Consider the following 21,800-nt stretch of genomic DNA (forward strand, 5'->3'; position numbering starts at 1 on the left):
TCACCCAAGCACACACGCACACACACACACACACACACATACCTCCTTCTCAGCATCTCATGGTATTTTCTCCAAAATCGACCATGTACTCAATTACAAAGTAAGTCTCAACAGATATAAGAAGACTGAAACAGCCCCCTGCATCCTGTCAGACCACTGGGGATTAAGGTTGTGTAGCAACAACAGAACAACAGAAAGCTTACAAACCCATGAAAACTGAACAACTCACTACTGAATGAAAAATTGATCAAAACAGAAATTAAAAAAGACTTCCCGGAATTGAGTGAAAATGAACACACAACATACCCACACTTATACGACACAATGGAAGCAGTTCTGGAGGCAAGTTAATAGGAAAAGTGCTTCTATTTAAAAAAATGGAGAGCTCTTATATTAGTAACGTAACAGCACATTTGAAAACTCTAGAACAAAAGGGAGAAACCACATCCAGAAGGAAAGAACTGAAAGAATCAATCTCAGGGCTGAAATCAACAAAATAGAAACAACAACAACAATACCCAATAAAAAGAATCAATGAAATGAAAAATTGGTTCTTTGATTAAAATTGATAAGAATGACAAACCTTAATACAAATTAACTACAAGGTAGAGAAAGGATATTCAAGTTAACAAAATTAGACATGAAGAGGGGGACATAACAGACACCAAGAAAATCCACAGAATTATATGGACATATTTTTAAAAACCTGTTCTCTACCAAATAGGAAAATCTAAAAGAAATGGATAATTTTCTTGATACATACAGCTTACAAAAGTTAAATAAAGATTATATAAATAATTTAAATAGACGTATAACCTCTAGTGAGACAGAATCAGTCACTAATTATCCCAAACCAACCAACCAACCAACCAACCAACCAACCAACCAACAAACCAACAAACAAAAACCCACCACTCCCCCCCAAAAACACCCCAGGGCTAGATGGTTTCAGAGGAGAACTCTATCAGAATTTGAAAGGAGAGTTAACGCCAATACTCCTAAAATTATTAAACAAAATAGAAACAGAAGGAACATTGCCAGATTCACTTTATGAGGACACAGTTAACCTGATACCCAAATGGAGTAAAGAACCAACAAAGAGAACAAAGAGAATTGCAGACCAATTTCCCTCAAAACATAGATACCAAAATGCTCAATAAAATACTTGAAAACTGAATCAAAGAACACATCAAAAATATCATTTACCATGATCAAGTAGGCTTCATATTGAGATGTAGGGATGGTTCAACACACAAAAATCAATAAATATAATCCATCATATAAACAAATTGAAAGAAAAAAAATCACATGATCATCTGATTAGATGCTGAAAAAGTCTTTGACTAAATCTAACACCCCTTCATGATAAATGTCTTGGAGAGAACAGGAATACAAGGAACAGACCTAAACAAAATAAAGGCAATATACAGCAAACCTATAGCTAAAACCAAATTAGATGGAGAGAAAACTCAAAGCAATTCCAGGAAGAAGAACAAGATAAGGTTATCCATTCTCTCTATGCCTAATAAATATAGTACTTGAAGTATTAGCCAGAGCGATTAAGACAATCGAAGGAAATCAAGAGGATACAGACTGGGAAGGAAGAAATGAAAGTATCTTTATTTGAAGATGGTATGATAGTGTACACCCTAAAAATTCCAGCAGGGAACTCCAACAACTGATAAACACTTTCAGCAAGGTAGCTCAGTACAAAATTAGCTCACATAAGCCCTGCTATATACAAGTGAAAAATGGACTAAGAAAGAAATCAGGGAAACAGCTTTCATGATAGCCTCAAACACTATAAATATCTTGGGGGCAACTCTAACCAAGCATGCATGATAAAAACTTTAAAAGACTCAAGAAAGAAGTTGAAGATGGCGTCAGAAAATGAAAAGATCTCCCATGTTCATGGATTGGTAGGATTAACATAGTAAAAATGGCCACCTTACCAAATGTAATCCCCATCAAAATATCAACATAATTCCTCACTGAACTTTAAAGGACAATTTTCAGCTTTGTATGGAAACATACACACAAAAATCCCAGGACAGCTAAAACAACCCTGGATAATAAAAATACTGCAGGAAGTATCACTAACCCCAATTTCAAATTCTAATAGCATGGTATCGGCCCCAAAACAGACACAGCGGGCAATGGAATGGAATTGAAGCTCTAGAGATAAATCCACACCTTTGGATACCTGATAAGCCACAATGGGAAAAGCAGAGATGGAACCCATACCTGGCATTGCTTGGGTGACCAAGAACCAGAGACTAGATAGCCCAGAGACCTAGGATAAAAGCACATCCCACTAGTCTAAAGCAAAAGAGAAGCAATACAATGACTTTCAGTCCCACTCTGCCGTACTCATAGATCAATGGCTTGCTCGGCCATCATCAGAAACGCGTCCTCCTGCAGCAGATGGGAGCAAATACAGAGACCCACAGCCAGACATTATGCAGAGAGTGAGAGACCTCAGAACACTCGGTCCTAAATGAGGCATCTTTATCAAATCCTTCCCTTCAGGGATCAGGGAACCCTTAGGAAGAGGAGGTGAAAAGAATGTAAGAGCCAGAGGGGATGGAGGAACCAGGCGAACAAGGTCCTCTAAACCATCATGAGCAAAGCTCAGATGAGCTCACAGAGGCTGAGGTAGCACACACAGGGCCTGCATAGGTCTGCACCAGGTCCTCTGTGTACATAGTATGGCTTCCAGTTTAGTGGGTTTCTTAAATGGGGTTCCTGAGTGTGTTTCTTGTGCCTTCTCTTGGGCTCTTTTCTTTTTACTGGTTTTGTTCAATTCCAACATATTTGCTTTTGTTTTCTCTTATTATATTATATTTTATTATTATCCCTTAGAAGCCTGTTTGTTCTAGAGGAGCAAAGGGAATGCATCAAGATGGAAGAGGGGGATTAACTGGGAGGTGGACAGGAACGGGAAATCATAATCAGGATATATTCTGTGAGAAAAAAAATCTATTTTCGCTGGGCAGTGATGGCACACCTTTAATCCCAGCACTTGGGAGGCAGAGACAGGGGAATCTTAGTGAGTTCAAGGCCAGCCTGGTTTACAGAGTGAGTTTCAGGACAGCCAGGACTATTACATAGAGAAATCTTGTCTTAGTGCGCGCACGCGCACACACACACTTCAATAAAAAATACATGAAAAAAATGAGGAAACACAGGGCTGGCATTTGAGATAAAAGAACTAAGCCATGCCTTCAATGCCAGCATTCAGGAGGCTTCTAGAAGCAGGTGGATCTCTGTGAGTTCAAGGACAGCCTGGTCTACAAAGTGAGTTCCAGGACAACCAGGGAGAGAGAGAGAGAGAGAGAGAGAGAGAGAGAGAGAGAGAGAGAGAGAGAGAGAGAGAGAGAGACTTTGTCTCAAAAAACTAAAACAAACCAAGACTAAACCACAAATAAGTTAGAAGAATCGTATAAACTAGAGAGCAGAAAGATTTAGGGTCTTCACTAGCCTAAACTAACATTGACTTAGCTAGATGGTTCAGTAGGGAATAGCACTTGCCACCACACCCTTCAACTTGAGTTCTACCCCTGCCACCTACACTCTGGAAAGGGAGACCTAACTCTTGCAAGTTGTCCCCTAGCCTCCACCCATGCACCCTGGTAGGCATGCACCCATCTCTACATTCAATAAATAAAACATAATTTAAAGAGTGTCTCAGAGACCTTGCTGCTCTTATAAAGGACCAAGTTTTGCTTCCTAGAACCCACATGTTGGTCCACAATCAACCCTAACCCCAGTTCCAGGGGATTCAGTGCCTGCTTTTGGCCTCTTAGGGCACCAGACACATGTGGTGCACAGACATACATGTAGGTAAAGCATTCACATGTACCCAATAAAACCTAAATGAAAACAGAACAATAACCACAAGATCAGAACTCAACTGCTTCCCGCATTCCCAGGAGGTAGAAACCCTAGTGCGCAGCAGGCTACTACCAAAGACTAAACACTCACTGAGTTCTCTGGGTAGGATCTGCTGAGTCCGGCCAAAGGTCCTGGTAGAAGGCTCTCGACAGAGTCAGTTCTACTTTCTCCAAACCTCGGCAGCGCCTAAGGCAAAACGCAGACAGCTGGAGGTCCTTCAGGCTCCTCAGTTTCAAAAAGACTTTCTGGTAGCTTTCCAGGGCACTGCAGACAAAGCTCTCCTCCCCGATTTCCGTCAGGCAGGGGAAAAGCTGGGAGCAGTCATAGCATCCATAGTCATTCAAACGGGTTATCACACTTATGGCCTTCCTCTTGTTACCGAAGCCTATTCTGCACTTGAAGGACCTCACCACGATGCCAGCACGCGCTTCATTTAAAAGACCAAATAAGAAAAGCCCCATCTGAGTCTCACAGTTTTCTCTGGATCCCGACATTGCAATCAGATCCTGGATGCCCACTTGGCTCAGTGGGTGATAATATATAATTCTTTGGGGGAAAAAGAGAACATAAAACAGGGCGCCAAAAATCTCCTGGAAGATAAACAAGGCAAACACGTAACGGTCTCCTTGGTCTTCTAGCTTTCGAAGAATGTTCACTTGAAGGAAAGCGTCTATGGCAGCCTCATCCACCTTGACATGCTGAAAGTCCGTCTTATCAAACACACTCTTCAGGTCCCATATACCGTGGGCCGCCAGACGGCACACACCTTCCAATTGCTTTTGGTAATTACTGCCGGAAAGTTTCTTCCGTATGGTTGGGAACAGGGTAGCCAGATACAACACACACACAGATGTTGCATTTGGACAAGCCTCTGTGAGATTTACCATTTTCTGCATCAGTTTTCTTAAACAATGGCACACCATCCAGCACACCACAGGGACCCGACACATGGACAAGAGAATGGTGTTTTTCATGGCAAAATCCACAACTTGATTCCTTTTCATTCTGTCTTTGAAATAAGACCTGAGATACTCGAGCGTTTCCGTCCTCCTAAATCCAGTCAGGGTGACATGGGAAGGACGCTTGACTAAGACTTTAACTCCTCTCCAGGAGGTTGGTCTCACCATGATCAGGAGTGTGGCTTCTGGAAGCATCTTTTTGCTTAACAAGCTGCTCAGGAGAACAGCCCCAGGCAACTTCTGGTTCCAGTCTTCCACCAGATCAGCTGGTCTTGTGATGAGGGAAGATGTGAGCTCCTCAAAGCTGTCCAACAGGAGCAGAAGTTGATCTGGTCTGGATAAAATCTTAGACACGAGAGCCTGAGACCTAAGCCCTTGGCCCTCAATCAGCTCTGAGAAGCTGCGCTCTCCCACCCAGTTCAGCTCCCGGCAGTGGAAATAGAAAGCAAACTTGAATTTGTGTGCGTAGAACTTGTTTTGTGCCCACATCAGCATCGTCTTTCTGGCCAGCGTTGTTTTTCCGATACCAGGAATTCCATGGATGACCACTATCTTAGGCTGTCTCCCCTGGGGGCTCCTAGGTAGGAAGAGACATGGCAAGATTGCATCGTGGTTTCTCACATTGATGTACAGAAAGTCTGCTTGGTTTCCAGGCCAGACGGTGGTGTCACACACAAGGAAGTTCTTTCCCATCACACGCCGTTTGTACTCCCTTATTTTATCTATAATCATGAAGAAACACAGAAACTCCTTTAGAGTTGCTTAGAGCATTGGTAAAAAAAGTACAGCTGTGTAAGTCTATGCCAGCCTCCATGGGATGTTTGAATTTCCTCTGGGAGCCTGTCTCCCCACCCTCAAGCCCTTGAACTAGATTGCAAGTCACATAACACAGAGATACAGCCACATGGCTATTCTTGACAGTGTTGTTCACAACAGTTCCATGATGGAACCACCCAAGCTAGGGTCTAGTTACAGCAGGCATCTTAATTCATTCTTCCATCCCTCAGATTCTAGAGATATCAGAGAGAGGATTCTGGTAGGGGAAACAAAACAAAACAAATTATGCTAATGGGCAACAGATTCTCTCAATCAAATTGTATGAGGACAGAGACACGGAGGGAACTAAGGGCCAAAGGAAAGCATCTGATAGAGGTAGTCAGGCTACCACAATCTGTGGTTTCTGCAATATATATTCAATTAGCTATTGATTGAAAATACTTTTGAAAGTTGCGTTTGTGCTGAACATGTACCTCCTTTTAAAGAATCAGCATCCCCAAACAATTTAACATAATGGTGATTGGCAAGACAGCTCAGTGGGGACAGTCTCATGCTGCCAAGGGTGATGACCTGAGTGTGATACCTGGGAGAGAAGGGACGCCAGCAAATTGTGTTCTAACCTCCTCATGCATGCTGTAGCATGCTCGTGTGTGTGTGTGTGTGTGTGCACACCACAACATAAATAAAAGAGAAACTCAATTAGTTATTTATAGAATTGACATTGCAGTAGGTACCAAATGGGACATCTGAAGCACATATTCCCTTCCTCCAGGGCTCAGAGATCATTGAAGAAGATGAGGCAGAAAGATTGTAAGAGGAAGAGGTAGTGGATATCTGTAGTGGAAACATGTTTGCATGGTTATATCAGGGCCATTGCACTCAGCTCGCAAGAGACTGTGAGAGCGCTCACAGAGCCTGCACAAGATCAAGCCAGCTCAAAATCTCAGCATGGAAGGGGGAGGGGCTCATAAAATCCCACCCCTAGTCGAGAGCTATTGGCACCTGATGGCTGCTGGTGGAGGATAGCCAGTTTTCTTCAGGTATGGCGCCCGAGAGGCTGCCTGTGTTCTGGTAGATGGCTCTTGTCTTAGGGAGGATTTTTACTGCTGAGAAAAGATGCCATGCCCATGGCAACTCTTCAATGAAAACCTTTAATTGAGGCGACTTGCTTACAGTTCAGAGGTTCAGCCCATTATCATCGGGATGGGGAGCACGGCTGCCTGCAGGCAGATGTGGTGCTGGAGCTGAGAGTCCTCTATCTGACTCAGAGGCAACAGGAAGTCGATCTGACTGTCTTAATGAGTGAAGCTTGAGAAGAGAGACCGCCCCCACAGTGACACACTTCCTCCAACCAGGTCACACCTCCGATTAGTACCACTCCCTTTGGGGGCCACTTTCTTTTAAATCACCACAGCTCTCTAGCAATGGACATATCAGAAGCACTAAGTGTACCCAGTGAGTTTGAAAAAATGAGCAAGTGAAGTTAGGAGAGAAAAGTGAAGTGAGGTTTGGGAGGACTGGAAGCGAGGGAAGGGAGGTAGATCTGATCAGACCACAACACATGCGTGTATGAAATTCTCAAGCAGCAAGGAAAGAAGCAATCGGCTGACAATTTTAAGTGCACGGGAGGGAAGTTAAGTGCAGGTACTGTATCACTGCATATAAGAGACTTTAGCATCCGTGCCTGCTGACAAACTCCCCTAAGATATCGAGGGATATCTACACTAGTTTTTCTTAACTAACTGGAGTTTTTTTTCTTTAATCAGCTAATATGACCTTTTTCATTCACTGGCCCCAATTTGAGGAGTTTTGATGGAAGCATTGGAAAATATACCCTTAAACCGGTGTTCTTTAAATTAGCTGGGAATGAAGGTGGCTACTGTCAAGGGAGAGCCTGTTCAGAACCAGCGTCTACAGAAGGCTGACCCATAAGGAAGGCAGAAAAGCATCTCTGATGATGGGTTTAGAGCTCCTGCATCCAGGTGGCCACGTGCGTCCACGAACACGATTTCTGCCTAAATTTTGATGAGTAGAAGAGAGACTACCCTCTTTCACGTACAGTCTACGCTGACGAGGCATCCGAGCTTCTTGCTCCAGCCCGTACCCCACTTTCACCAGACTGGCCCAGTGCTAGCACATACCGTATTCTTCTTTCGTCAGACTCAGCGGTGTTTTCCTTAGATAGGAGTCCGTTGGTTCCAAGGTAGGAAGAATATCTGCAATGGATGAGAAAAGTGACTAGCCCATCAGAATGAACAGGGTCTAAAGGACATTATTCTGGTAAACTGTCACTGTGATTTAAGGTGACTGAGAAGTTGGCTCTGAAAGTGGGGTCCCTTTCTCTACACTCGAGACCTAAGCATAATGTATGTCAGGTGTTCTCCAGAACCCTTTTCCTGTGGGAGGGGCTTTTTCCTCTAATTCCATGACAGGGACAGAATAAAGCAGCTCAAGAATAAAAACACTACGTCCTCAAGAAGAGCTAGAAGGCGAGTCCCATTCAACAGAGGTTTATTGTTTTTCCCAGGATATGAAAGTGTCCGCAGTGGGAAATAGAAGTCTGGAACCCAGCCATCCGTAGCTCAATTATGGAGAAAAGGCACCGGTATGAACCCCAGCTGACTGTGTTAACTTCTCCAGTGGGTTTCTGCTGGATGTTGTAAGCTCCCGATTCGATGACATCATCTCTATTTATTACTATTTTTCTTTTTGCTTGGAAGCCTCACCCAAGCGGGTTCTCTCCTCTGCTAGAGACTTGATTTCTGTCGGGAAGTCCAGCTGACTGCCTTTTCATTCATTTATATTTTCTAAGCACCTTATATACAATCTAAAGGAAGTTTTAAAAAAAATGAGAGAGAGAGAGAGAGAGAGAGAGAGAGAGAGAGAGAGAGAGAGAGAGAGAGAGAGGAGGGCACGAGTTACAGCACAAGTGTGGAAGCCTTTGGAGAGTCAGGGTTCTCCCCTCTGTGTTATTTTTGAGGCAGGGTCTCTCTCTGTATCTCTGTATCTGTGCTGCATGCACAGGCTAGCTTGCTCAGAAGCTATTGGCCAATTCTCCCAGCTCTGCCTCCCAAGCTGCTGTAAGAATGGTGGGATTTCAGATGGATGCCACCACATTTACCTTTTATAAAAGTCTGGGTTCTAGAGGTCAAACTCAGGTTGTCAGGCTTACTTTGCAAGGGCATTTTCTGACCCCCCCCCCCCAACCACTTCCCATCCCTGAAGACACAATGATTTTAGTGTGCCTATATCTTATCTACGACTTATCACATGAGTTCAGAAGTGGAATTTTCCACTTGTGGCATCATGTTGGTGACCCAAATGTTTCATATTCTCAAGTGTTTCATATGGGTTGTTGGGTTAGGATGGTCAGCCTAACCCAGTATGATATATACACTCTAGCTGGTGAGATGGCTGTGGGTAGAGGTGCCCACATGGTGAGAGGAGATCACTGACCCCTGAGTGTTGCCCTTTGACTACCCCATGTGCATGAGCATGTGTTCACCCCACTTACACATACAATAAAAACTGTACTAAGATAACCGAAGCACAGCACATACATCCATATATGTGCAATGCATGCACACATCTATGCATATGTATGAATGTGCATACACCATGTGTGTTTACATATGTAATATGCATACAGATTTGCAGCCATTGGGTTATCTACTACCCACAGCTGCTATGTTCTCTAGAATCACCATAAGCATTGTGTTAGCCAGTACCATGGTTCTCATGAGAATTCAGAGTGAAGATTAATTTTTTGCTTTTTTGAGACAGGGTCTCGATGTAGCCCTGGCTGTCCTGGAACTTGCTACATAGACCAGGCTGGCCCCAAACTCACAGAGAGCCATCTGCCTCTGATTCCCAGGTATTAGGATTAAAGATGTGTGCCACCACACTGAGCTTAGTAAGCTAGTTTCTTATGAGTTTTTGGTCACTATATTTCCATATTGATTAAGATACAACATTGTTTTGCATATATCTTACATATATCATATTTAGAGGTATTTTATTCAGCATATTCAAATATATTTGCTCAATACATTGTTTAAATGTTTTATCAGATATATTTCATTTGCTGTATTATATTTAGATCTCACTGATTCATTAACACTGGACTCGCCTACAACAGTGTTACAAGTCATATCTAATGGACATGAAGAATTTCTTCACAAGAGCACAGTCACCTCGTGCTCAGGATCACTGGATGATTATTTAACACTACCTTTTGAACAAGAAAATCAACTAAAGCACAGAGATGTGGTATAGCCTGGACTGGAGAGACTCGTGCATAGGCCAGGAACTTAATGCATTGCCTTGCATGAGCTCAGCTGGGAACCATAGCTCAGCTTGCTGCTCTGCTCAGGTCTGCGAATGACCCAGAATCCTCGTCTTTTAAGATAGGGTCGCATGTATTTATGACTTGAGAATCACGATATAGCCAAAGATGAATTACACATCTCATCTTCTTGTGGCCACCTCCCGAGTGCTGGGATTGCAGATGTGCACCACCCCATCTGGTACATGTGCTCCTAGAGATTGTCTATGCTGTGCACGCCCTCCACCAACTGAACTACACCCTAAGTTTTCGGTGTTTTTAATCACAGACTATCTCTTATAAATAGTATCTGGTTAAGGTTTTAAAAAGATGAAATATAGGGGAAAGAGAGATGGCTCAGTGGTTAAGAACACTTACTGCTCTTGCAGAGGACCTGGGTTCAGTTACTAGCACCCACACTGGCTCCCCACAACTGCCTGTAACTCTATATTGAATGCCCACTTCTGGCCTGTGTGGGCCCCCACATGCATGTACATGTGTACATGCACACACACGACAGAAAAATGAAAGTCTTAAAAATTCACAAAGGCAACAAAGTAGATTTTGCCGGGAGGTTCGACCCACCGTCTGACTTCACTCTGTTTTCCTTTGCAGGGGAACAGAAAGTCGTAGGGCAGGCAGCCTCCGCCCGTCTGTGTGTCACTTACCCTCTAACTCTTCCCGTAGCAGGGAAGAAATCCTTCTCTGGTTCATTTTCTCGAGGATTTCACGAGCCACATTCCAGGCCAGTGCTCCAGGCAGGCACTCTACTAAGAGATGAACCATCTCTGCCCAGTTGGCTCTGTTTAGCTGCTTCCAGGTGATGCCGAGAGAGTCCGGCAGGAGCTTCTTTTCCATCAACAGCTCCTTGAAGGTTTGTAGCTCCGTCTTGCTTAAATAACTCATGTACACCATGACCCCATTAGCACACAGGGAGTCAAGGGAGGGAGTGTGTGTCCAAGTTTGGGTAGAAGTAAGACTGCTAGAGTTGGAAGGGGGGTTGAGGTGTAGGCTGGATCTCTGGTTTACATTACTCATCCTCATGCAAGGTGAACAACACTTCTCTGTCAGTGGACTGAGCAGGAGAGAACAAACAAGACCTGTGAAGACACAGCACGGTCATCAGCGGTAGAATCCAGACCACCCTACAGTCAGAGAACTTCAACATCTCACGAGAAGTCCGCCGCCATGGTCCAGCACTCCTCCTGAGTCTCACTTTGGGTCTCATGCTGCAGATGGAACCCAAGGCCTTGTGCATGCTAGACAAGCCCCAAATCTTTTTTTTTGTTTGTTTTGTTTTGTTTTTCGAGACAGGGTTTCTCTGTAGCTTTGGTGCCTGTCCTGGAACTAACTCTTGTAGACCAGGCTGGCCTCGAACTCACAGAGATCCGCCTGCCTCTGCCTCCCGAGTGCTGGGATTAAAGGCGTGCGCCACCACCGCTCAGCTAAGCCCCAAATCTTGATCCTTTATTATTTTAAAAAATATTTATTTTTGTTTTATATATTTGCCTTCATGGTTGTGTATCATGCATGTGAAATGCCCAAGGAGGCCAGAGAAGAGCACCTGGAAGCGGAGATACAGGCAGTTATGAGTCACCATGTGGGTGCTGGGAATCGAACCCATGTCCCCTGCAAGGGCTATGAGCACTCTAGCTGCTGAGCCATCTCTCCAGGTCCTAATCCTTTATTTTTAATTGTACAAAGAATGCCATTGTTTTTTTTTTTTAGCAAACGCTTTTATTTTTATTTACTTTATCAGTATATACTTATTGCATAAAATTATAAATTTCATTATGACTTTTCAGATGCATGTCTTACATGCATTGATCTTCTTAGGCCCTTCATTATCATCTCTTGTCTATATTTTTCCCAGATAATTCCCCTTCTGCTTCTTTCACATATAAAGTCGGTTTTTAATTTTTAACATTAATTTTTCCTTAGCACACAAATGATGAGTTTCGTCATGACCTTTGCACATATGTGTATTATTGTTCTTAGCTACTATTTGGCCACCTGAATGCTCTTGTTTATCTGTTTCCCAACTGTTCACTTCCTCCCTTTATAATCTTTTTTTCTGTTTTAATACCATATACATTTTTTTGAGGCTCTTTCCATGAAGCCTTGAATTCACATCAATCCTCTGGCATCAGACTCCAGAGTTCTGAGATTATAGGGATATATCACCACGCCTGGCTTCATCTATCTCTTTAAATCTAGGTCCACATGTAAGGGGAAGTGTGTACTATTTGTGGAGTATTTATGTCTTCCCTTACCCTCTCCTGCTACATCCTCCTCCATAATGGCCCCCTTCTCCTGTCCTGCCATCTGAGGCCATGAGTACCCTGTCATCTACCCACCTACCCGTTTACCATCCCATAGCTATACACCCTATACACCACCTACCACCCATGGTCCGTCTACATATCTATCACCACCTCTATCCCTTCTATCCATCTGTCATTTATCTATCAATTTTCTATACTCCGTCTATTGCCTGACATCTTCATCTAGTATTCATCTATCAACCATCTATCAAGCATATATATCAATCATCTATCACCTACCTAACAGTCAATCATTTTTATTTATCTACATATCACCTACCTAACCATCCCCTACTTATTTATCAGCAATCTATTATTTATTTATCTACTTATCACTTTCCTATTAGCTGTATATCTACCTACCTACTTCTCTATTAATCATGAATATCTGTCATCTATTTTTAGCATTCATTATTTTACCTACCGCCTATCTAGATCTATTTATCAACTATTACCTATTTATTATGTATGTATATCATTTATATCCTGCTGTCTTTCTATCCACCATCTGTTGATCTATCCATCAAATATTATCTATCTGTCTGTCTATATATCTATTTAGATTCTTCATATGATAGAAAATGTGGCATTTGTGTTTCTGAGTCAGATTTAATTCACTTAACATACAAAACTGTTTTGCCTTTCAGGCAACAGCTGAGCAGTAGAAGCAGCAGCTGAAGGCCGGCTAATGCCCAAAGGCTGAGCCTGGGGAGAAACTAACGCTTTCCTTAGCTAAGGAGGAGTAGTGTAGGGAGGGGGTGTGAAAGTCTGTGTTTCTCAAGCCTCTGCTCCCTGCTCTTTGCCTAACTCCCGTCCTGTCAATAACATTTGATTTTTCTTAGCACCTGTGCCAGTGGTTAGCCTAACTCCCTTCCTGCCTATAGCGTTTGCTGTACCCTAACACATATGCCAGTGGTTAACCTGGACCTCTGAGCCATGAGGGAAGATGGCCTCTTCGGGGCTTTAGGGGGTTGTCAGCTTTGGCCAGTCTCTTGGAGCCCAGGCCTCAGAACTGGAATTTAGGACATTATGTCAGAAATGGGGATAACTGGGGAGGCCGGTAAGGATTTTATCTATGAGAACTGTTGAGTTCAGAGATGAGTCTCTGGTTGTGTTTTGTATTTTCAATACAAATTTTCACCTGGGTTGGGTGAGCTCTGTCAATAGAACTAAAAAATTGAGATGATGAGAAAAATTCGAACACTCACCTCTGAAATGGATCAGACTTCTAGGCTCCTTCTAGCAAAACATATCTTCCCAAGCAGATAGAACAAACCTTTCTTGGCTCCTTCCCAATCCCTTATAGGCTCTGGGAACCCAAGCCAATGGTATCCTTCTTTCCATTGGCTGGGACTGGCTCAGGCTCCTTTCCCACAGTACCGATTGGTAAGCACTTAGTATATCACCTCCCGCCCCACCCCCACCAAGTACACTGTCTTCAAGGCTTGCTCTTCCAGGTTCATCCAATGAGAGGCAGGACTTCTCCCCAACCACTTCTGCAGCGGAACAAGCTGCACGAAGTTACCTCCGGAGAACTGCGTCTACGCCATTTGCCCTGGCAATCGTTTTGAGACATTCTCAAGGTGATCTTTCTTCACTTGTCCTCTGCCTTTACACAAAGAATGGTGTTGAGTGGAAGGAGGGTTTCACAGTCCCCAGGGGTGGCAAGATGGATCTGTGGGTCAGGGCACTTGCTACCAATCCCGATGACCTGAGTTCAATCCCTGGAGCCCACCTGGTAGAGGGAAAACACCGACTCGCGGATGTTGTTCTCTGACCTCCCTGCACAGGAACACTGAGGCATACAGTGCCCCCTCCAAATAAATAAGTGCAAAAAGACATGAAATATGATTATATGCAAATAGGTTACACTTTATAATACTCTTTTTTAAAAAACCTTTTCTGATATACCACTTAAATATAAAGTTCAGTTGAGAGGGTGTAGATATTCGCGGTAGTCATTTCGAGAAACGTGCCTTCCTTCCCAAGAAGCTCACAAAGTGATTGACATACAGGGCCAAAAATATTTTAGAAATCATGTAGTTTTCAGATCCTCCCACCCTCAAATTGAAAGGGACACTATGGTGGGTAAGAAGGGAGCGGCGACGGATCTGAAAGGAAGCGGGGAGGAGATAAATACGGTCAAAATGCATGACAGAAAATTCTCAAAGCATTAACAAAAATGAGAAAAAGATGGTAACATTATTCAGCTGAAATATTTGAATATGCGAAATATTGAAATATATTTCTTGGCCAGGAATGGGAACCCATGCCTAAGATCCCAGAACTTGGGAGGCTGAGGCAGGGAGATCTTGAATTTTGGCCAACCTGTCTTGGTTTCACGGCAAAACCCTATCTCAAAATAATTCTTGGGCCAGAAAAATAGCTCATTGATAGTGCTTGCTGGACAAGCATGAAGTCACGAGTTTGAGCCCCAGAACCCACATAAAAATTGTGAGCGTATTAGAACATGCTTGTAATCCAAGTTCTGGGGAAGCAGAGACCTGTCGCTCCCTGGGGGTGGCTGGCCAGGGAGCCTAGGCGAATTTCAAGGCAGTGAGATCCCGCCTCCACAAGACTGGCACAAGTTGAAGCCAGTCAAACTTCAGTACCGGTGGGGTGGGTGCAGAGCGGGGCTCCAAAAGCCTTCTCGCTAGTGACAGGGCTCTTTCAGAGCTCTTGGTGAGGGAGAGAGAATCGTCTTTCTTTGGGAAATGGAACCGCTGGTAGGGCAGCTCATACCCTACATAGCGCCTGGCTCCATGCTTACGTGCACCTATACACACATGGGTCAGCACTAATTGAACTCGGGGAGCATTGATAATAAAAATGAAAAAAAAAAGTCATGAAGTCCGTAGGGAGAGCAGCTGCAACCAATTTCTGTCATTCCATCGTGTCCCAGGTGAAAGTCTATGTCTGCGGCCCTTTTGTATAGTGTGCGCATGCGTGTGTATGCTGGTGTCTGCACCCATGCTCTCGGAGGCCAGAGGAAGATGTTGAGAGTTTTCTCTTACTGCTCTCCTTTATTGCCCTGAGACAGGATCTCTCTCCAAATCCGAAGTTCACTGTTTCTGCTAGGCTGGATGGCCAGCGAGCTCCTGATGAGGGGACACTGGTCCACACGAGCATGTGGTTCTGGCGGCCTTGTCGCTCTCCCCTATCCCCTCTGTCTTACTGAAAACCGTTAGATCACATTCCTAAAGCAAGCCACCACAGTCTGTTCTCTTATTTGGCCACTTCCTCCTCCTGAGGTTGACTACCAAGGTTCTGCTATGGAAGCACTGAAGCCCAGCAATCAAAGATCTTCCCTTGGCTCGCCTAATTAACATGCCCAATTAAAATCGAACACCTTATTCTAACACAGGTGTTTCCCCTTCTACCTTTATAAACTGCAACTTGCCTATAGGCCACATCTGTCTCCTCTCTTTCCAGAGGCAGTCCTTTGTTCCTCTGGGACAAATACCCCTCCCCCTCCCTTGTTCCCTTCCCTTTCTCTCACCCTCCTTCTCCTGTCTTTGTCCCTTATTCCCTGTCCTCTGTTCCTCTGGGGCAAATAAATCTCTTTTGTGCTGAGAACTTAGTCTTGGAGTGTTCTGGGCCAATACTTTTCCTTTCATGTGGCTGTCTTCACTCCGCAGCACCGTACAACATGCCATGCCGATTTTTATGCGCGTGCCCGGGATTTGAACTCACATTCTCCCGTTTTCACACCGTGTGCTATTACCCCTGGTTCCTGCTCTCCTTTTAAAGAGACCTCTGCCTTGGAAGTGGAGAAACTTGTTAGGAGATATTATTGTTCCCTGAAGGGGTTGGAGCAGCCATCCCCTCAGGACATCTACCCATTCTTTCACTTCCTTTGGCCACCTCAAGCCCCTAATGCTCTAATCTCTGGTTGCCTTGGAAGATGTTTATTTTGTGTGTGTGTGTGTGTGTGTGTGTGTGTGTGTGTGTGTGTGTGTGTGTGTGTGTGTGTCTGAGTGTAAGTGTAATGCCCACAGATGCCAGAAGGTGGCAGCAGATCCATGGAACAGGAGTTATGGGCAGGTTGTGAGGCACCTGATGGGGCTGCTGGGAATCAAACCTCCTTCCTCTCCTGCCACATTTGGTCGTCTCTGAATTAACTATTTATATCTTTAGTTACCTTAGGGAGATTCACATGTCAGAAGTTTGCAGGGTTGTAAAATGCAGTGATATGCATAATGCTAAATACTAGAAACGACCTGACCACTTTGGAAAATAGACACAAAAACCAAGCATCTGCATTCATCTGCATTCTACAGAGGTGGGAGGATCTCTGAGTTTGAGGCCAGCCTGGTCTACAGAGTAAATTCCAGGACAGCCAGGGCTACACAGAGAAAGTGTCTTGAAAAACGAAGGAAGGAAGGAAGGAAGGAAGGAAGGAAGGAAGGAAGGAAGGAAGGAAGGACGGACGGACGGACTGGACCAGTGTTGGACTCTCCTGGTGTGTATTTTGTTCTCTCCTTGGTTCCCATCTGGAGCAGACAGAACTTGCTCACGTCTTCCTAGGAATAGTATCACACTTTGCCACTAAACTTGGTGTCCTTTTTTTTTTTTAAATATCCTGAAGTACGATTTGTGCTGCCCACATTCTCTTGGATGCTTGCAGATGGTAGCCTCACCAGTGCCCATACCCATAAAATCGACTCTCTCCCTCAGGAGGTATCGGTCGCCAACGGCTCTTTAGCTTGAGACAGGGTCTCATGTTGCCCGGGCTAGCCTTAAACTCTCTTATGCAGCCAAGGACAGATAACCTTGAACTCCAGCACCGTGCGTCTCTACCTCCAGAGTACTGGGATCATGGAGTTGTTGACACCATAGCTGATCACACAGAGAGTTTTTGTACATTTATCTTGTGTGTCTGTGTGTGGTCAGAGGACTACTTTGGGGGGCCCGTCTGTCCCTTCCACCATCAGAGATGGAGCTGAGGTTATCCATCCTGGTGGTACTTAACTGCTCAGCCATCTCACCAATCGTACATAAACATTTAAAAACACCACTAAAGATGGCATTATGGGTGTATATATGTTCTTCATACTTTTACGTTTAGTCTGACCAGAGATAGATATATGCACATATGTATATACACATTTAAATGTGTTGTTTATGTTTTTTTCTCACATTATCTGTGCTGTTAGGCACATACAAGTAGCTACAAAGCCAGACTAACAATATTGACAACTTGAAGAATGATATCTTCAACATAATGAAAAAAAAACCCACCTCAATGTTTGAAGTCATTGAAAGACTTGGTCAGGTATATATGAGTGATGCTGTAAGACCATCCACTTGCCTTATGACAGGGCTATTTAGGAAGAGAGGAATAAGATAAGGTGTGATCAAAATGGGCATTTGCCCGATTTGTAGTTAGAAGGGATGAGTGGCTTCTACAAAAATGTTCTTCTCAGCTGGGCAGTGGTGGCACACGTCTTTAATCCCAGCATTCGGGAGGCAGAGGCAGGCGGATCTCTGTGAGTTTGAGGCCAGCCTGGTCTACAAGAGTTAGTTCCAGGACAGGCTCCAAAAGCTACAGAGAAACCCTGTCTTGAAAATCAAAAACAAAAAACAAATGTTCTTCTCACATGCAAAAGACCCACGTAAGCTCAAATCAGACTGAATGCTAGCACGGAGAGGCATGGTTAGCTGCTGGAACGGTCAGCGCTAAGGGAGTAGCCCCTGGCCATGCTCTAGGAAAGACCACATAACACATACTGGCACTGATGGGAGAGCTGGGTGACCACACAAGGGTGGTAAGAGAGAGGGATGGGTCTGGGAGGAGTCAGAGGAGGAACTATGATCAAAATGCATGACATCCTCAAAGAATTGATGAAACTAGAAAAGCCATGCTTATTTTAAATGCCTTCATCCAGAAAGAGAAGAGGAAAAAGTCCCAGTAAGAGGACAAACAGAAGAATCAAGTCAGGCCAGTGTTTCTCGGGCTCTCAGCACGGCCATCATCTTTGTAAGGTAGATGAGAGGTTAGAGATGGCCCAGCTGTTAAACCCAGGCACTGCTCGTGGTGGTTGGAAAGAAAATGGTCCCCAAAGGGTGTTGAAATAATGGCGGCGGGCTGCGTCCCCGGCACCCAGCCGCCCCCACGGCTAGCTTTACTCGAAATAATTACATGGAAACTGTATTCTTTTAAACACCGCTTGGCCCATTTCTATCTAGCCTCTTTTAGGCTAGCTCTCGCACCTGGACTAGCCCATTTCTAATAATCTGCTGTAGCCCACGAGCTGGCTTACCAGGAATGATCTTAACCTGCATCTGCCTGGAGTGGGAGAACCATGGCGACTCTCTGACTCAGCTTCTTTTTTCCAGCCTTTCGTTTTGTTTACTCCACCCACCTAAGGGTGGGCCTATCAAATGGGCCTAGCAGTTTCTTTATTGCTTAACCAATGAAATCAACAGATTGATATATGACACTCCCACATCAAAAGGGAGTGGTGCTATTAGTTGTGCTCTTGTTGGAGGAACTGTGCCACCATGGAGGCTGGCTTTGAGGTCTCATATATGCTCCAGCCACACTGAGAAAGACCACTTCCTGTTGCCTGCAGAAGATGTAAAAACACTCCGCTCCTTCTCCAGCTCCATGTCTGCCTGCACACTGCCACATCTCACCATGATAATAGAACCTCTGAACTATAAGCCAGTTATGCCAACAAAATGCTTTCCTTTCTCTAAGAGTTGCTAGGTCATGGTTTCTCTTCATAGCAATAGAAACCCTAACACATTGCTCTTCCAGAGGGCACAAGTTCAACTCCCAGCACCCATGTCGGACAGCTCCCAGGGCTCTGATGCTTTCTTGCGGCCTCTGCAGGAACCGACACTCACGTGCACTTATCCGCACAGACACACACAACTAAGAAAACACTTGCATGTTAGCAAACTGGAATATGGAGATCAAATTCAGCTCTTAGCCTGCTTTTGTAAATAATTTTATTGCAACACACACACACAAATATTTGTAAAACAGTGAAAAAAACCATGACTATGTATGCATTAACATTTGAAACTATAAGTCAGTAGATTTGAAAGATGCCTAAATTATTTAATACAAAACAGAAAACAGCAACAGTTTCCATTATCTATTTTCCTAGACTGTCTGGTCTAGGCCCTCTGCCACAGGTTTCTCATGCATAGCCAATTAGAATTTCCCCAACAACTCTCTAGGGTACCATTATTGCCTACATAACCTATCAGTGCTGTGGTAACCCAACAGGCAAATCTCCTTGTAAGAGATTTCCAAAGCATTCAAAGATAAAACACTTTATCGGGTGAGAAAAATGTCATTGTAAGGTAGCCAATTTTAGCATGTAGGTCTTTGAATGGCCTGCAAATAAATCACCACATCTGTCTTATGAAACATCTGGACGGGGCAGGGAGGGGCAAAGAAATCCTATCTCATTGGAATGTTAGTGATCTGTTAATTCTTGTATACAAGTGGGCCAAAAGAAGGGCCTCACTCTTCTGGAGGTTTCTTGGGGTCAGAATTCATCCGGGTGTCTCATATGGAAATGTTCACTCTTGATTTCCTCTTCGCTGACGATGAGCATGTAGGGATTTTTCTCCTCCTCGGCAAGCAGAAATGCCTGTGTTTCCTTATCAAACTCAGTAATTTGCAGCCTAGAAAGATACACAAAATTGACAGCTCTAAGTCACTCTAAGGTTTTCTTGTCTATGTATATGTGTGACAAGTTTATGGGCACCATTTGTGCGCAGATACCCGTGGAGATCAGACGAGGTCATTGGACCCTCTGGACTAGGGTACGGCAGTATGTGAGCTGCCATGCTGGGTGCTGGGGAACTGAAGTTGAGACCTCTGGAAGAGCAGCAAATGCTCTTAACTGAGGAGTCCTTTCTCCAGCCCCTCACGCTTCCTTTTTGTGCTTTCCAACATTTCTTTTTCCCTTCATAATTTTTCTTTTCCAAGATCATGTTCAGGAGACTCTGATGTTGCCTCTAAATGGGGAGACATACCCATAATATCCTGATTTCTTCCATACAAACTGATTGGGGACTGGAGAGGTGGTTCAGTGATTAAGAGCACTGGCTGCTGTGGTAGAGGTCCAGGGTTCAGGTCTACACATGGCGGCTAACAACCACCTGTAACTCCATTTCCAGGGGACCTGAGACCATCTTCTGGCCTCCAAGGCTACGACACGCATGCGGTGCATACACATACATACAGAATTTTAATTGCTTGTTACCCATGTTTGTGTGTGCATGCACGCACCTGCCCGAGGTCAATGTCCGGTGTCTTCAGTTGTTGACCACCATAGTTAAAATTTTGAGTTCAGGGTCTCTTTCTGAACCTGCCAGAGAGGGGCCCCTATCTCCACCCTTCTCTCAGCAACAAGGTTACAGACATGAGACCATAATCAACTTCTGAATGTGTGGGCTGAAGATCGGAACTCAGGTCCTCATGCTTCTGCTGAGAGTACCTTACTCGACTGAGCTTCCCTTCAGCTCTTACTCGGGCCATTTCTGTGGGATGAATTCTTCAACCCAACTGCGGTCTATTTCAGTTTGATGTCAACCCCCAGAATAGTGATAGGAAGCACGGATTCCATCTAAGCCTTAGGATTTTGGACAGAGGACATGGAAAAGGCTTAGGAGGTTTTTTCCCCCTTCAAGGCCCAAACAATTTTTTCCACGATCTGAGTGTCTGGTCTTAGCCCTCTGGCTGTTTCTTATGCATGTGCACACACCTACAATCACAGTCACAGACACCACAGATGAAAACACACACACACACACACACACACACACACACACACACACACACATGCACACACTCACGCACGCGCGCACACACACCCTGGTTCTGGTCTGTTTTGGTTCTGTATTAATTGCTTTTCTATTATTGTTATAAAACACCAGGACTAAGGCAACTCACAGCAGGAAGGGCCTATTTAGGCTTAGAGTTCCAGAGGGATGAGAAGCTACCATAGTGGCAGGGAGAATGGCGGCAGCAGCAGCAGGAAGCTGAGTGCATTGCCGTGAGCATAAAGCAGAGAAAGCACACTGGGAATGGTCCAAAGCTTTGCAAGTTCAGAGCCCGCACAGAGTGACCACACTTCCTCAAGCAAGGCCACACCTTCTAAACCTACCCAAACAGCACTATCAACTGGGGACCAAGTATTCAAACCCTTGCGCCTATGGGAGGCATTTTCATTCAAACCGTGACATTTGCATATTTTATGTTCCAAGTACCTCTGTAGGAAACAGTCATGTTCCTAGGGCATATGTTAACTGTAGTATAAGTCTCTCTGAGACTTTCCATGGTGGTGTAGGACAAAAAGAAACAGCAACAACGAAAACTTACTTGGTTTTGTAATATTACCACATTATTGGACACCTGTATATATTTGAATTTCCTGTGTCAGATAACGACTCCTACTTTGCAGATCAAAGCCTGATAATCAGAGGGACTGACACCTGGCCCCAGGGTGCGGCGTAAATGTGGCTGAACTGGAATCAAATGCAGATCTGGATGGCTCA

At 44.3% G+C, this 21,800-nt stretch overlaps 1 protein-coding gene across 1 annotated transcript in view; it reads right to left on the minus strand.

The window, feature by feature from the left end:
- Nlrp8 (NLR family pyrin domain containing 8) overlaps positions 1-11,144 on the minus strand; it is a 28,983-nt gene extending 17,839 nt beyond the window's left edge. Inside the window, exons 1-4 of the mRNA XM_075952655.1 lie at positions 11,128-11,144; positions 10,623-10,936; positions 7,772-7,846; positions 3,985-5,575 (exon numbers count right to left, since the gene is read on the minus strand). Coding sequence (XP_075808770.1) covers positions 3,985-5,575; positions 7,772-7,846; positions 10,623-10,936; positions 11,128-11,144 — 1,997 coding nt within the window. The remainder of the gene's footprint in view (positions 1-3,984; positions 5,576-7,771; positions 7,847-10,622; positions 10,937-11,127) is intronic.
- Positions 11,145-21,800: the final 10,656 nt, after the last annotated feature.

Source organism: Microtus pennsylvanicus, chromosome 1, assembly GCF_037038515.1.
Source record: "Microtus pennsylvanicus isolate mMicPen1 chromosome 1, mMicPen1.hap1, whole genome shotgun sequence".
Classification (NCBI taxonomy): Eukaryota; Metazoa; Chordata; class Mammalia; order Rodentia; family Cricetidae; genus Microtus; species Microtus pennsylvanicus.